Genomic DNA, 15581 nt, shown 5'->3' with positions numbered 1-15581 from the left:
GCAGGGGGGGAAACAGCTCCCTTTGCGTGGCAGAAATTCAGAGCAGCTCTTCTGGGTGGGCTCAGGATTTGCATGATAAAAGAAAGAGCAGAGGCAGCCTGGGCCCCTTTTATTTTCTTTTTTCCAGGCCAGACGTGCTCAGGGCAGAAATGCTTTGGACACTTCTTGCCTCTGTTGGGAGGAGCAGCTTAAATCCTTGGCTCCAAAACCAGGTTGTTGCCAGCTCAGACTGAGACTTAAATTCAAGTTGATGTTTTGATGCGACAGAGTCGCTTTTAATCCTCTCTGAATCCACTACGCAGGGACAGACAGAGGAAAGGGACATTAGCTCACAGCGAAGGACAGTAAACAAGGCGACCCGAGCGGCACAGTACTGCAGGAGAGGCTCAGCAGAGAACCAGTAAGGATTTTCCCGATAAATTATTTTTAAGCAGGGGTAAATGCAGCACAGCAGAGGGGTTTGCTACCTCGGAGGAGGCTGCTGCCTGGGGGGGGGCCAGAATTCAAACCATTCCCTTAGGCTTGTCCTGACTAGCCCAGAGAGCTTTGCTTTGCTTTGCTTTGCTTTTAGTTTTGCTTTGCTTTGCTTTGCTTTGCTTTTTCAGAGGGATTTCCAGCACCAGCAGCCTGGGCTCCGGGAATGGCAGGGATTCCCAGCCTTGCTCTGGGGGATCAGCCCCACCGCCTGAGCTCTCCTCAGTCCTCGGCTGCAAGGGCTCCCCAGGGCCCCATTACCCAAACCAGCCCCGCTCCTGGGGTCTCCTCCTCCCATGCTTTGAGCACGGCAGCCAGGGAAGGGCTCATCGAGCCTCGGTGGGTCTGCGGGTTGCCGGTGGGCGGGAGCCTGGAGCAGCAGGAGGGTGCTTTGTCTCAGCCGATCAGCAAAAGCAGCTCAGGCACTGTCCAGCCCTTCTCCCCCGAGCCTTCCCGCAAGCCTGTGCCCTCTCAGGGCGCTTGTCCCCCAGGCTCGGTTCAACAGGGATGGGATGAAGCTTTAGTGCAACACTGGGCTGGTGCTTGCACCCGGGGATGACGCCAGCCCCAGCATAGCTGAGGCCAGGGAGCAAGGAGGGGGTTGACGGGGCTGCAGGAGCAGTCCTGCCCCAACAGCCCATGTCTGGTGACTGCCCTCATCTCACCAGGGCTTTCCAGGTGGAAATGCCTTTCTCAACACCAAATCAAAGCTCTTTCTAGCAAGGGTGGGAGCAGCCGAGGCCAGGAACTGCCTGTGTCCGAGCTGGCAGAAGCGAGGCCCCTGGAGAAGCGGGCACCCTGCTCAGCTTCTTCTCTCCCCAAATCTTCCATCGCTTATTAAAGCGCAGAGCTGCACTGCTCCTGCCCCAGGGCTGGGACGGACTCCACGGAGCTCCTGCCCCAGCAGTGCCGCGGCAGCGGAGGCAGCCGGAGGCAGTATCTCTGTAGCCTCGTGTGCATTTGCTCCTTGCCCCTGATTAAATAAACATCCCGGAGTTATCAGGAGCTGCTGAAAGAGCTGAGTCAACATTAATTAGTAACCGAAAAGGTTGGTTTGAAAGGGAATGATGGGAGCAAAATACACAGGCCTTTGTTTGCCTACTGCAGTGAAAGTGCAGAGGGTTCCCGCTTTCCCTCTCTCCCTCCCGGCCGCTCACCTCTGGCCCCTGGTCCCTGTGCACAGAGGTGGCACCTGCCCCATCCCGAGCTGCCGTGCCTTGGGACTCCCCAGGTCTGCTCCCAGCCTTGGTGACATTGAGAAAGCTGAAATCCCAAGAGCAAGTCCTCCAAAAGTGACATTTTGGCCAAGCGTAAGCCCAGGGCTTTTCCCTTTGCCCTCTGAGCAGCGCTCCCTTGTCCCCTCTCGTTAGGGTTTTTGCCTTGCAGAGACCGGACTGGGAAACGGCCTCCCCTTGAGACGGAGGCTGGGAGCTTTCATACCATGAGGTTCGCTATGAAATAAGTGTGGCAGGACCTCAAAACTGGTTCCTGGCTCTGGCCTGCTGTCCCCCCCGCTCTCTGAACCAGTGCCCAACCCACAACCCGGCCGGGAAGGCGCTGGCAGCAAAGGCACGGCCAGCGGCTCTCGGAGCTGTCTGCACACGTGGGGAGCCCTGTTCCCCCAAAATCCACCCAGCTTGGCGTGTGCTGCGCGGGATGCTGGGTGGGAGAGCGTCTCTGCCCCTTTCCCCTCTGCTCTGACCTTGGCCTGTTTATTTTCTCCTGCTGGGGCAGGCTGAGCAAACAGTGGATGCCGGGGCCCCGGCTGCAGCCGCGCTCCAGCCCGCACAGTCACAGGAGGGCTGCGCTCCCGGCCGCCCAGGATGAGGCTGCTCTTCCCTGCCCTCGTGCTGGCCCTGCTTGCCACCACCCGTGCTGCTGAAGGTGAGTCGGAGCCGGCCAGCCCCGCGCCGGGTGCCTCCCGCTTGCAGCCAGGGTGGGAATGGAGCGAGTGCGTCTCCTGGGCTGATGGAGGAGCTGGGGAACACAGGCAGGGTGAGGAGGGGACCAGGTGGTGGCCATGGCCGCTGGCCACACTGGCTACACCTTGCAGCATGGGGAGAAGGCAAGCAGGCAGCACGCGGGTATCAGTGGTGCCTGGGCAAATCCCTGGCCATCCTACAGCTGGACTGCCACCGTGGAGCTGGGACCCTGGCACAGCCTGGTCCGTGGCTCCCATCCCAGCGGGGTGGGAGCGGGGAGAGGTGCTGCTGTAGCCCTGGGGATGGGGGTACCTATGGAGAGGTGGGGTCCCCCCATCTGGGCTGTGCCCGTGTTTGCTTTCACCCCTAGGGCTTGGGGGGGGGAGGCGCCAGCTCCGCTGCCCACCCCGCATTACTCCTCCTGCGCTGACCATCGGCTCTTGCAGACTCCTGCGTGGGCCGCTGTGATGATGGCTTCGATGCGCAGCACAAGTGCCAGTGCGACACCCTCTGTGTGTACTACCAGAGCTGCTGCAGCGACTACTCCACCGTCTGCAAAGCCAAAGGTACCGGCCCCGCGGCCGCCCTCCCAGCCGGGACAGGGGCGGCTGGGGTGGCTGTGGGTGCTTGACACCACGGGGGCTCGGAGGGGTCCGTGCTGGGTCAGCTCTGCACGCACCTATGTCCGTAGGGTGAAGTCAGTGCCAGGATTTGGTGCTCAGGGTGCTGCAGCACCAGGGGTTTTCGGCAACCAGCTCACTGCTACCCGCAGCATGGGGCCCCGGGGGTCCGTGCAAATCCGTATTGCCTGGGAGCAAGCGGCTCCTGCACCCAGACCCCATGGGAGACGCCCAGGGCTCCTGGGTACCAACCTGTTCCCTCCCGCAGTGACCCGGGGAGACGTGTTCGCCTTGCCAGAGGACGACTACCTCGACTACAACCTCACCGTTGACTTCAGCACGGTGGAGGACACCGAGGCAGCCCCCACAGAACTGCCCACGTCCCTGTTGCCGGCGCAACCCACGTGGGAGACCAAGCCAAGCCCTGAGGAGACGCTGATGGAGGTGCCCGTGGAGGAGGTACCCAGCACCGCGCCGGATGGGTTCGGGGTGCAGGACCCCATGGAAGAGCCCGAGGAGCTGTGTAGCAGGAAACCTTTTGATGCCTTCACCGATCTGAAGAACGGTTCCCTTTATGCTTTCCGAGGTACCTCGGGGACCTTTCCCAGGCACATGGGACACGCTGCTGCGCCGTCACCCTGCGCCGGTGGCTGCAGTCCCTCTTGCTGTTCCCACCTCTCCTCTCTCCCCAGGGAAGTACTTCTACGAGCTGGATGAGACGAGCGTGCGGCCCGGCTACCCCAAGCTCATCAGTGATATCTGGGGCATCGAGGGCCCCATTGATGCAGCCTTCACCCGCATCAACTGCCAGGGCAAGACTTACCTGTTCAAGGTGGGCAGGAGCCTGCCTGCAGGGCTGGGAGTGCTCCCGGGGCGGCCGGCACGGCTCCCCAACCCACCCTGGCACCCTCCACCAACCATGCACACAGTGGCTGCCAGATATCCCCAAATCCCTGCGGCTGTCTGGGCCCCCAGGCAGCCACAGCCTCACCACGGGGCTTCCCAGCATCCGCTTGCTCCCCTCGGCAGACCCGCACCTGGGGGATGCTGCAGCCAGCCACCTGACCCCCCCTTCTGTCCCACACCCCCTAGGGCAGCCAGTACTGGCGCTTTGATGACGGAGTCCTGGACCCCGGGTACCCACGCGACATCTCCGAGGGCTTCGAAGGCATCCCGAACAGCATCGACGCGGCCTTTGCCCTCCCTGCGCACAGCTACCACGGCAATGAGAGAGTCTATTTCTTCAAGGGTAAGGGGCGCAGCCCCCCGCTCCCGGACAGAGCCTGGCACCAGTGGCCGTGGGCAGGAAAACCCTCTAGCTACTGCTCCCCCCCAAACGCGTGTCCCCCCCACTAATGGCCTGTGCATCCTCTCCTAGACAAGTACTACTGGTCCTACGACTTCGCCCACCAGCCCACGCAGGCCGACTGCGAGAAGTCCTCCCCCTCAGCCGTGTTCAACCACTACGCCTTCATGAACCGCGACAGCTGGGAGGACGTCTTCCAGATCCTCTTCGGCAGCAGGATAAGTAAGGGCTGGGCCAGCCCCGGGGGAAAGGGCCGGCAAGTGCCAATACAGCCTGCACCGACGGGGCGCGAGGGGTGCAGGCACCCAGGGAGGAGGGTGCAACGCCTGGGAGCGTGGGCAGGTTGGATGAGCTGCCATGGCGGGCAGGAGCCCGGGCTGTGCACAGGAACCCCCAGGCTATGGCTGCATCTCCCACAGCATCCCAAATCCCACCCTCTGCAGCCTTTATGCCCCGCACTACCAAGCCCGTCACCTCGCACCACAGCGTCACTGCTGGGGACTGTTTATTCCCACTGGAGCTGGAGATGCCGTAGGACAACCCCAGCCCTGGGCAAGAGAAATGAAAGATGGAGAGGGGGAGAGGGGGAGAGGGGGGCTCAGCAGCACAGGGCTGATCCCGGCCAAGGCGGGGGTGAGGGGCTGCTCCCAGCTCTGCCTGGCCCGTGTCCCCGTCATGCATCCCATCCAGGCTGGGACCCTTTGGAGCATCCCCCCGGGCCTCAGAGCAGGTGCTGGGGGCTGTCTGTGGGGCTGGGCTCTGCTCACCCCCATACATCGCTGCCCCTCTAACTCGTCCTCTGCCTCTTTGCCAGCCGGGGCGAGCAGCCCACGCTACATCAGCAAAGACTGGCGGGGGGTGCCCAGCCGGCTGGACGCTGCCATGGCCGGCAGGATCTACGTGGCCTCCCAGCGGCCTCGGAGGAGGAAGTCTCGCCGCCAGCGCAAGAGGTACAAGAGCCACCGGTCACTGAATTTGGGTTTCTGGAGCTGGCTGCAAAATGACTCTGACTCTGCGGGCATCGAAAGCGACTGGCTGTCGGGCTCCCAGTGCGAGACCCTCCAGAGCGTCTACTTCTTTGTAGGAGGTGAGTCTGGGGTGGCAGGATCCGGAAGAGATGCGGGTCCGGGGGCTGACGGGGCAGGGGGAGGTCTCCTCTCGCTCTGCGATGTCCCCGAGCTCCAGGACGCGGTGGGAAGGTGCCCGGGGCTGGCAGTGAGGGCTGGCAGCTCCCCGCAGCTCTGCCCTGCGGGCAGTCCTGACAGCCATCTCCCCTTCCTCCCAGACAAGTACTACCGCGTCAACCTGCGTACCAAGCGCGTGGACCTGGTGCAGCCCCGCTACCCGCGCTCCATCGCCCAGTACTGGCTGGACTGCCCGCAGCCCGGGGAGAAGACCACCTGAGAGGCCCCCCCCGGAGCCGCCCGGCAGCACAGCCCCTAGCTAGACAGAAGTAAACCGTGAGTGCTGTGCAGGCTGGAGAGCCCCGTCTGTCTGTCCGTCCATCCCGTGGTCTGCGCAGTCCTTGTAGTCCGAGATCCCTGTGCCCCCGAGGGCTGTGGTTGTCCCCCCAGGTATAATAACTGTCCGTGGGCTGTGCCAGATCCCCGCTGCTGGCCCCCTCCACGGCGCGGCTGCGGCTGCTCAGATCTGCTCCGCCAGCCAGTCCGGTGCCTCTTCCCACTGGAGGAGAGGGACGGCGCCAGCGGCTGCCAGCCGGGAGCCAGCAGGGTCAGGTCTCCAGTGCCTCCGGGATCAGGTCCACAGCCCCATGCACGAGCGGCTGGGCTCGGGACGGGTGCCCAACCCCGAGGGACCCCATTTGAAGCACTTGCCTGGCTTCCCCCGGCCACCCTGCTCACCTTTTGGCTCCAGCAATCCCGGCCACGGCGGTGCCGAAGGGATGACCCTTCCCTCGGGAGTGGGACAGCGCTCAGGGCCCGGCAGCTCCCGGGGGAGTGGGTGCTGAGACAAGCTCCTGCTTCTGTCCCGGCTCCTGCTGTGAAGGCACATGAACAAACCCTGACCTGCCGCCCCGCCACCCCTCCCTGTAACCCCAGGGGCTTCCTGAGCTGCAGCTGATGCCCAGGGGGGTGGCCTCAGGCCCCGGCTCTCACCGCTTCCCCTGCTGTGGCTGGGGGTGCCCGGGGAGCTGATGGGAGCCGGGCAGAGCTGCGTCCTCCTGGCTGGGCAGCAGGACACCGGCGCTTCCCTCGAGGGGGACCAGCTGCGGCGCGGGGGGCCCTGGCAGCGCCTGGGGGGGTGAGCAGAGCGGTCAGGCTGCTGTGCCACGCTGTGCCACCCCCCTCTGAAAAGACCCCCGGGGCCGTACCTGGGGCACGATGGCATCGGCCAGCCCGGGGTAGCACTGGGGACACCCTGGGCAGCGGGGGCGGCCGGAGGTGGGAGGCAGCTTCTGCAAGAGGGGATAGCAGCGGGTGGGTGGTTTGTGCATCCTCACCCTGCCGTGGGCACAGCCCCACATGAGGATGCCCGTGGAGCCTGGGGCCCCCCCCGTTGCTCACCAGCAGCCGGGGGCCAGGAGCGGGTGTCGCATCGGGTGGCCGGAGCCTCGCAGGGTGGCCGGGGGGGACACGGGGGGTGTGGGCACTCCGGAGCCGGGGCTGGCTGTCACAGGAGCTGCGGGTGGCTCTGTGGGATGGGCCAGCTGGGACGTCACCGCTGGGGTCTGGGGACAGCCGGGGCTGCCTGCGGAGCAGCGAGGGAACAGGGCAGGGCATTGACAGCCTCCGGCAAACCTGCGAGCCCTGCCCTGCCCCAGGGAGTCCCTAGGAGAGGCTGGCTGACACAGGGTGCTGCCCGGCTGGGGGCTCTGGCTGCCCCACCGACCCCTTGAACCCCTGCTCATGGGTCCTGCGTGTGACCCCCATACCTCAGCTGCTCGTTCTCCACCACGAAGTCCCGCAGGAGGCCGTAGAGGCTGGGCCAGGCTGGGGCTCCCTCCAACGAGAGCTGCCCTTCAAGAGGGGAGCGACGCAGCCCTGCGGGGCCGTACCTGCCTCCCCAGCCCGGCCATGCTCCCACCCTGGGGGGGGTCCCCAGGACCTCCGTGCTCCTCATTGGCACCCTGGGCAGGCACAGTTGCTGGCGCAGGGAGAGGTTTTCCAGCTGCAGGGCATGGATTTCTTCCTCCAAGGTTTGCAGCAGCTTCTCCCGGGACACCTAGGAGCACAAGGGGTGGCTCAGGGGGGTCCCAGCAGCAGGGCAGAGCACCCTGCCCGCAGCCCCTGCCTGCTCTACCCTGTTGGCCAGGGGCCTGGTGGTGACCCTCCGGGCCCGGCTGGCATAGTGCAGCGTGCTCAGCGTCTCCGAGAGGCAGCGTGAGGACGGGGAGATGCAGGCAACCTGCCGACAAGGAAGAGCCGGAGGTGAGCTGCCACCCAGGGGGTCACCCGTCCCCCTCCAGCCTTCCGCTCCACGGGGCGAGACCCCGGCCCCCAACGGCTCCATGCACCGCTGCCCAGCCTCCTCCGTGCACGTACCATCAGGGTGATGCCTGAGCCGCCCAGGGAGCGGGCCAGCAGCCGGGTGAGCTTGCTGTCCCGGTAGGGGATGTGCGTCCGCTTCCCTCGGGGTTTGGCCAACAGAGAGATGCAGTGTCCTGCCGGAGGACGAGCCACAGAGAGTGCAACAGGGCTCTGACGGGGACCAGCAGCTTGTGCTCCCATGGGGGGGTCCCCCAACTCTTACCCAGTGCCAGGAGGCTGCGGTTGATGTTGTTGGCCTCCACAGAGAGCTCCCCGCTGGAGCCAGTCTCCTTCACCCGCTCGCTGCCGGCCAGGTCCACGAAGCACAGCGTGCCCTGCTTGCTGGGGCAGGCGCTGGGCTGGGGGACCCGCGTTGGGGGGGGCGATGATGCTCTGGCCCACCTCCTCCCTTCCCCATGGCCCACAGCAGCATCCCAACCCCTGGGTCTGGGATCTGGCTCCCTGCTGCTCGCCACAGCCCCACCAATGCATCTTTGGGGAGGAGGATGTGACCCCCCACAAACCCTGGGGCTGTTTGCACACCCACAAAGAGCCCCAGCCCCCCCCCCAAGCCCTCCCCCGTGTGCCCAGAGCAGGATGCACACTCACGGCCTGGCTGCGGACGTGGATGGTCAGAAGAGCGTGGCTGCGGCTCGAGTGCCTGTTGAGGGCATGCGCTGAGGTCCGTCGCCTCTGGGATCCTGCCGGGGGGGGCAGGATTGAGAGCTGCAGGGGTGGCACAACGCCCCACACCCTGGCACAGCACCCACTGCCCACCCCCTGCCAGACGCAAGCCTGCCTGGGCTCTGCGGCAGGATGGGGAGCTGCCCCTCTTGGCTGCCATCGGAGCCCCACGAGTCCTGGGGACAGCTCTGCGGGGGGGGGCTGAGAACCCCCACACTGGGTCCGGCACCCCCCTGAACATGCCCCTGTATAGCCCCAGCCCTGCGCCCACGGCTCAGCACCTTGCAGGAGCAGGTCAGCGATGGCCTCCAGGCTCTCGAAGTCCACGCTGAGCTGGTTCTCCACGTAGAAGCCACGGGTTTTGCTCCACCGTAGGGGCAGGGCACACGGCGGCCCAGGGCTTAGCAGGTCCCGGACCTGGGGAGTACAGCAGAGGGGAGGCAGCGGGGGAGCTGAGGCACGGGGTGCCAGCAGGGCCTGGCTGGGCGGCCAGATGGGTGCTTACCTGCTCGTTGTAGATCTCCAGGTAGGAGGCACTGAGAGCCAGGTCAGAGCTGCGGCTCCGGCTCTGCTCCAGGAGGCAGGCGAAGGACCTCTGCATCAGCCCCAGCAGCCCCGGAGCTGCCGGCCGGGTCTCGCTCTGCGGAGACACCAGGAGGGTGAGCAGTCACATTGCCTTGGCACACACCTCCTCCCACCACCCCAGTGCCCACGACTGGGTGAGAAGAGCCCGTCCCACCGTCAGGATCAGGTCAGGTGGGGGGACGGCGTTGTACCTGGGCGAGGGGTCCCATCAGGGTGTAGGTCTTCCCCGAGCCGGTCTGCCCGAAGGCGAAGACGGTGCAGGAGAACCTGGGGAAGGTGCTGAGCTTTGGGCATGGCTCCAGGTGGTGGCACAGGGATGCCACCTCCCGGCACGGCCCCGGCAATGCAGACCCGCCGGCGAGGCCTGGACGGGTGCAGCGCAGCAGGCGTGGGGTGAGCTGGAGGGCTGGGGTCTGCGGGGGGCTCGCCGGGACTCACCCGTCTATCGCCAGCTCCACCAGCTGCCTCATCCCGCTGCCTTCGAACACGGCCTCCTGTGAGGCTCCCGCGTCGAACACGGCGCTGAACCCGAAGGTGGCATCGTGCCTGGCCGCGCTCACCTGGGCACGGGGACGGCGGCGGCTCAGGGGGTGCTGCAGCCCTCCCCCCCCACCCCGGACCCCAGTGTGGAGGTGGCACTTACATGGACAGTGCCATCGCCAAGGCTGTGCACAACCTGCCGGTCACCTCGCCGTGTCTCCGTGCAGGTCAGTGGCCGGACCCTAATAGCAGGGGGGGACGGGGACACAGAGGTGCCGCTGCATGGGGACCCCAGGGAGCCCCGCTGCGCCCCTGCCCCGGGCAGGAGTGACACTGGTCCCCACCATGTCCCCGAACCCTTCGTGTCCCCCCTTACCTCAGCACCACTCTCAGGCGTGTCTCTCTGCCCACCATGGGGACCTCCCGCTCCTCTCCGGGGCTCCTTTGGGGAACAGAGGGCAGCGGGGTGGTGGGTGTCCCCCAGGCGAGGGACCTGCCCACAGGCACCCCAGGGGCCAGGGCAGAGGGGCCTGTGGTCGTGCTGTGCTCGCGCCGTCCTCCCGTCCCCACTGTGCCCTGGGGCCTGGCAGGGGACAGAATGCAACGTCCCCCCATGTCCCTGCAGAGGGACCGTCCTGTGTCCCCCCCCCCCAGCCTTTCTAGGGTGCCAGCCCCCCACCGGCTGCCCAGGCGGCTGTATTGGCCGGGGAGGGCCGGGAGGGCCAGCGGCGGTCGCTGCCCAGGCCCTGCCTGCTCCGGGACGGGGTGGCCTCCGTCCCTTCGGCTCCCCAAAGACTTACGGTCTCTCCTGGGCCCGTGGGAGCATTTTGGGCCGTGCGCCCGGCCGGGGCTCCCAGCCCCGCTCCCCCTCCGGCTCCATTCACCCCCCCCAGCACCCCTCGCTCGGGGTGCCCGCAGCACCCGGCTGGTCCCGGCAGGAGCCACCGCCAGCCAGCCCGGGCTGCCCCGCACAACAGGTACCACCGCTCCGGTTAAACATTGACCGGTGCCAGCCCCGCGGGAGAGCGGCCGGAACGGTGGGGGGCGAGGTGGCGGGGGGGGGGGGGGGGGGAGGCGGTGGCACCTCGGCCCTGGGAGCCGGGGAGGGGGCGCAGGGGGCCCCAGGCTCCTGCACCTGCTGGGGGTCCCCGACTCACCGGTACCGGACCCCCCCACCCCCCCGAGCCCTGGGTTCCTCACGGGCCCCACCGTGCCCCGACGGCGGGGGGGGTGGGGGTGGGGGGAGACCAGAACGGGCAGCTGGTGGGGTTACTGGTCCCCGGGGGTGCTGGGAGAGACCGTCCCCGAGGCAGCCGGGGCTGTCGGGGCGCTGCCGTCGGGGGGGGGCGCGGAGCGGGGACCGGCCCCGGGAGCCGCCGGGGAAGGGCTGGGGCGGGGAGCGGGGGGCCGCACCGCCCGCTCGGGGCGGTCCCAGGCCGCCGGGGGGGGATCCGAGGGGGCGGGGGGGGGGGGGGGGATAAAAGCCGGGGCGGCGGCGGCGGGGCCGGGGGAGCCGGGCATGATGAGCGCGGCCCCGGGCACCTCCCGCGCCCCCCAGCCGCTGCTCCGCTTCCCCGCCGGGGCGGGCGGACCGGGCGGCGGGCGGGCGGCGGGGGGGGGCCGCGCCCCGAGGCCGTGCTCCTGCCCCTGCCCCTGCCCGGGGGGGCCGCGGAAGCGGCGGCGGACCACCTTCAGCCGGGGGCAGCTGTCGGAGCTGGAGCGGGCCTTCGCCGCCGTGCCCTACCCGGACATCGCCACCCGGGAGCGCCTGGCCGAGCTCACCCAGCTGCCCGAGGCCAAGATCCAGGTGAGCGCGGCCGGGACCCCCTCCGTCCCTCCCTCCCGGGGCCGGGACCCCCCCCTCCTCCGCGGGGCCGCCCCGTCGGGCCGCCGCCGGTGTCTCACGGTCCGCCCCCCCCCCCCCCCCGCCCGGCCCAGGTCTGGTTCCAGAACCGCCGCGCCCGCAGGATCCGCAGCGCCAAACCGGAGCCGCCACCGCCGCCGCCGCCCAGGGAGCGGGGTCCCCCCGCGGCACCCCCCGACGGCACCGCCCCAGACCCGGCCCCCGCGCTGCCTCCACCGGGAGCCCGCAGCCCCGCTCGGGGCCTCCCCACCTCGCTGGGCTCCATCTCCGACCTCATCTACAGCGTGGCCATCGCCAACCTGGGTGACCCATAGCTGGGACCCCCCCGGCACCGGGGACACTCCCCCCAGTACCGAGGCCCCCCCCCCGGCTTAGTACCACGATTTCATTAGGGTGTGGAATTACTGCTGGTCCCGACAGTCCCGAGGATGTCATCCAATATCCTAAATGCCGGTGCGGCCGTGGCGGGGCCAGCTCCCCATCAGCCCCCTAATACCGACTAATCTTTTGGAAAAAATACCTTAATCTGAGGCCGTATCCGCAGATGATTGCGGCGCGGCCGCCCCTAATCCGCAGGCACGTTCGCAGGTGCCGGCAGATCTCCCCGTATCGGATATTAAAGCGTGTTTGCAGAGGGGCTTAGCTGCCATCAGAGCATTAATCACCGTGTCTGGCCCTGGCAGGCTGCCCACCCGGCAGGTGTCCGGGTCCACGGGGCCCGGCGGTGCCAGCCTCGGTGCCCCCTCCCCACCGTGGGGCCGTGGGTGCACCGAGCTGGCTCCGCTCTCTGCTCCGTGGCACCCGAGAAGCCCCCCGGGGCTCTGTGTTGAGGTGCGTCCTCTCCCTACCCACGGAAGCTGGGCACCCTTTGGCAGCGGAGGTGGAGAGCCTCGCACCCCTCGCTGCCCCGTCTGCCTGCGGAGGCCCTGCCGCAGCGCGGGCAGGCAGCTGTGGCTCGTGCTCCTCCCCGAGGCACCGACAGCCACGGGGCCGCGGGTCAGGAGATGCGGCAGCCCCTGCGTGAGGACGCTGAGCTGCTGCTGACAAAGGCGAGCCGGGTGCCAACCCCGACGTGGCTGCGCCGGATGCCGTCATCCTCCCGAACTGATCTGCGTGGAGGGGGAAAGTGGTCGCCCCCAAACACGAGCTGGGTCGGGTGCTGCCACGCGGGTCACAAGGGAAAAACGCTCTCCTGAAAGCAGGCGAGGGAGCAGCGAGGGCAGGCAGAGGGAGGTTTCGGCAGGAGCAGGATGCGGGGTGCAGAGGGAGAGGGAAGACTGACGGCTCTCTGCGGTGCCTTTTAGATGTCACTTTGGTGTCCCGCTTAGCAACAGACGTCTCCCGTCAGGCACGAAGAAGGTTGCAAACACACAACGTTATTTATTTCCGGAATAAAAGGACAGCAACTTCACAGGAGAACGGGAACGGCGGGAGCTAACGCCCCTCTCTGTGCTAGGGTGGTGAGAGTCGACAGCTGTTCCCTCTTCTGTTCTGCAGCTGCGGGATTTTTAATCCATGATTCGTTTCAGGAACGTTAAGGAGCGGGAAGCAAAGGACGAGGCCTGAGGAACGCAGCAGTCTTCCCGGTTGCAGGAGCAGGTGCAAACAGGTGGTAGAACATAAATCTGCCCCAAATTAATGACTCCTGGGGAGGGCAAAAGCCTCCAGGATGAGGGCCGCAGTTCACGGGGACGCGTGCGATTATAGTTTCCCAAGGTCCCCTTCAAGGGTCCGCACCATTACATACAGCTCAGCCAGGCCAACCACCGAGGCCACAATTACCGCTGACAGGACGCGCTGGGGACGCAAAAAGAGAGAGAAGTGACCCTGCGTGTGCCTCGAGCTGCTGCCCGCGCCGGGGAGCGCGTCTGCCGCTCTTGCCTGGCTGGCACAGAGCATGCCGCAAGCGGGCTCCGAGGCCACGGGCTCACTCACCGCCGCGGTCTCCGCGAAGACGTACTGGCTGCCCAGGTACGTGCAGGCGAAGGCGGCCACCACGGTGACGATGAAGTTGAATATGGTGATGACAACGGCTTTAACAGAGCGAACTGGAGAGGAGGAGGAAAGACGATTGCGCTTTTAGGTAAGGCTTGGAGAGCAGGGCTGGGGACAAGCTGTAATCCTGCTAACGGAGCCTGCCTGTGGCTGCCTCAGCTGGGCTACAGCAATACTCGAGGATTCACGTCCTTTGTGCCTCCAGAAATCTTTCTAAGAACAACCAACAGGCTGCTCTTTTACTCGAGGAACGCTTTTGTGCATTAAAACCTTCCGGCGAGATACTCGGAGAGGGAAGGGCTGTCTGATGTCAACAGCTAGCGACGCACCGGTTCTCGTGACTGACCTGTAGGTACGCGCTGCCAGGCGTCAGCAGGACAGGCAGCCACTCACCTTGCCTCCCAAATTCGGCCAACGTCCCGTTCATCTCCTAAAAGAAGGGATTAAAACAACTCGTGATGGGTTGTATTTTAATGTTAACTGCATAATAAAAGCAACGCCAATGCCCCGTCCTCTCCCTAAGACTCGGAAGTTCAGAGGGGGGCCCTGGCAGCGGTCGGGCAGGCTGCAGGGGAGCAGCAGTTCCACAGGGCCTGGGTTTCTCGGGGTTTACGTTTGTGGTCCAGTTCAAGGACGTTGAGAAGGGATCATTTCTAATCAAAGCACTTCTCGGAGTGCGAGCGTTTTCTTGCAGGTGGGTTCTCTGCCGCAGGTTTGTCTTTAATAGAGATGCCAAAGGGTCTCACCTTGTCACCCGTGCTCAGGCAGCTGGCAAAAACTAAATGGTGTAAAGCTCTGCACGCCCTTTGTCAAATCGGACATGGTTACACAATTTCAAACACCAGCTACTGGGGGGGAGGCAGGGAAGAACGTGATGAGCGCGCAGATATGGGAATACTCCTCTGCTTCTCCGTTGTTTGAAAGGAACATCGCTGTCACTACTACCCAGCTCTGCTAAAACCACTCCGGTTCATAGACGGAGCGGCTAGGTTTGACAGAGAGCAAAGCAGATCCTCCCACGAGAGTTAAGGCAACAGGAGGATACGTGCAGGGACTTAAATGCACAGGGACACCAGTGTGGAGGAGGGACAGGCAGGATGGGATCACGAGGAACGTCAGCAGGAAGGGATGCTGGCTTGTCCAAACGGTCACCGTGCCAAAAGATCTCACCTTTTCCTTGGAAAGAATGAGTGCCCAAATATTACCCTGTTTTTTCAGCTTTTACCTTGACATGAACGATCTCATTTTAAAACTGTGAGGAAACTGTAATCGTTCAGAAAAAGGCAGCGCAGATGCTCCCAGTAAAACATTTACCGTAGGCGCTCAGCCTCCCAGATCAAAAGCTGAGATCTCTGGCACAGTGAGCTGTTCCCAAACGTCAGTCTCTCTTCTATTTCACCATCCTGGTTACCCTGTCCCACCTCTGCCCTCAACACCGTATCTGTTGTCCCCGTGCACTTACAGCGTGCACTCCTCAAGTCCCTGCCCACGTTCCCTCTGTAACTGCACTTGCTCTATGGGGCACATTTCCTTTGCTGTCTGTCAGGTTGCTAACGGCCACGCTTTTGAGGAACGAATCCTGACAGCAGGCAACGCAGCGGGCCCCTCACCTGGCCGGTGATGTTGCGGGTCATCCGCCGGTACTCCTCGTTGGCCAGCTTGGCCTTTATCCGCTCCAGCCGGGCCACCAGCTCGGGGTTCTGGGGGAAGAGCAGAGCCATTGTGAGGGCCGGGGGCAGCCGCCGTCTCCCGCCGCCCGTGCCCGGCCCTCACCTACCCGCGGCGGTACCGGCACCTCGGGCAGATCGATCTCGCTGCCTTCTAGGAGCTCGTGTAGGTACAGCGGGGACCCTGCGGGGGCGGGGGGGGGGGGGGGGAACGGGACGGGACACGGGACGGTTAACGGCGGCCCGCCCGGTCGCGGCCCGTCGCGCCAGGGGCGGCGCGGCCTACCTGCCTCCCGCAGCGCGGCATGCAGCCTCCGCAGCAGGCCGAAGGGCACCAGGGCGCCTTCGGAGGCCAGTGCCGCCTCCAGCTCGGCCCGCAGGCCGGCGGGCAGCCCCGCCAGCTCGCCGCCCTCCACCGCCTGCCGCAGCCGCCGCCCGGCCCGCACCGCCGACGCCATTTTGCCCGGCCGCCGTCGCCTAGGCGACGCGGAGCGCC

The 15581-nt window shown here is 65.8% G+C and overlaps 4 protein-coding genes across 11 annotated transcripts; 2 read left to right on the top strand and 2 right to left on the bottom strand.

The window, feature by feature from the left end:
* The first annotated feature begins 213 nt into the window (after positions 1–213).
* Positions 214–5796, top strand: VTN (vitronectin). The gene is made up of 9 exons (XM_076354691.1): positions 214–400; positions 2209–2358; positions 2843–2962; positions 3285–3602; positions 3709–3848; positions 4109–4265; positions 4395–4544; positions 5137–5409; positions 5608–5796. Exons 2-9 carry the CDS (start codon positions 2298–2300, stop codon positions 5724–5726), a joined length of 1338 nt encoding a protein of 445 aa, XP_076210806.1. The 5' UTR covers positions 214–400; positions 2209–2297; the 3' UTR covers positions 5727–5796.
* Positions 5797–5900: 104 nt separating this feature from the next.
* Positions 5901–10480, bottom strand: KIF12 (kinesin family member 12). Of its 6 annotated transcripts, none has more exons than XM_076354688.1 (17): positions 10360–10480; positions 9936–10142; positions 9723–9801; positions 9518–9639; positions 9271–9346; positions 9000–9134; positions 8776–8911; positions 8420–8511; positions 8034–8169; positions 7826–7944; positions 7584–7688; positions 7216–7505; positions 6848–7031; positions 6655–6738; positions 6440–6576; positions 6185–6321; positions 5901–6031 (listed from the first exon to the last, which is right to left on the bottom strand). In XM_076354688.1, the coding sequence occupies exons 1-17, from the start codon at positions 10437–10439 to the stop codon at positions 5967–5969; spliced, it is 2184 nt and encodes a 727-aa protein (XP_076210803.1). In that variant the 5' UTR covers positions 10440–10480; the 3' UTR covers positions 5901–5966. The 6 variants fall into 6 exon arrangements, with proteins under 6 accessions (XP_076210803.1, XP_076210804.1, XP_076210799.1 ...); XM_076354689.1 differs by having other exon boundaries at positions 6185–6318; XM_076354684.1 differs by having other exon boundaries at positions 5969–6321.
* Positions 10481–11081: 601 nt separating this feature from the next.
* On the top strand, positions 11082–12084 carry SEBOX (SEBOX homeobox). The gene is made up of 2 exons (XM_076354695.1): positions 11082–11366; positions 11498–12084. Exons 1-2 carry the CDS (start codon positions 11082–11084, stop codon positions 11735–11737), a joined length of 525 nt encoding a protein of 174 aa, XP_076210810.1. The 3' UTR covers positions 11738–12084.
* A 695-nt stretch (positions 12085–12779) lies between these two features.
* On the bottom strand, positions 12780–15568 carry VMA12 (vacuolar ATPase assembly factor VMA12). 3 transcript variants are annotated; one of them, XM_076354693.1, is made up of 6 exons: positions 15372–15568; positions 15196–15269; positions 15029–15118; positions 13812–13848; positions 13359–13471; positions 12780–13220 (listed from the first exon to the last, which is right to left on the bottom strand). In XM_076354693.1, exons 1-6 carry the CDS (start codon positions 15541–15543, stop codon positions 13125–13127), a joined length of 582 nt encoding a protein of 193 aa, XP_076210808.1. In that variant the 5' UTR covers positions 15544–15568; the 3' UTR covers positions 12780–13124. The 3 variants fall into 3 exon arrangements, with proteins under 3 accessions (XP_076210808.1, XP_076210807.1, XP_076210809.1); XM_076354694.1 differs by having other exon boundaries at positions 13127–13220; positions 13765–13848; XM_076354692.1 differs by having other exon boundaries at positions 12780–13471.
* Positions 15569–15581: the final 13 nt, after the last annotated feature.

This window comes from Aptenodytes patagonicus, chromosome 17 (assembly GCF_965638725.1).
Source record: "Aptenodytes patagonicus chromosome 17, bAptPat1.pri.cur, whole genome shotgun sequence".
Lineage (NCBI taxonomy): Eukaryota > Metazoa > Chordata > Aves > Sphenisciformes > Spheniscidae > Aptenodytes > Aptenodytes patagonicus.
This window is presented reverse-complemented; position numbering and strand designations above follow the sequence as displayed.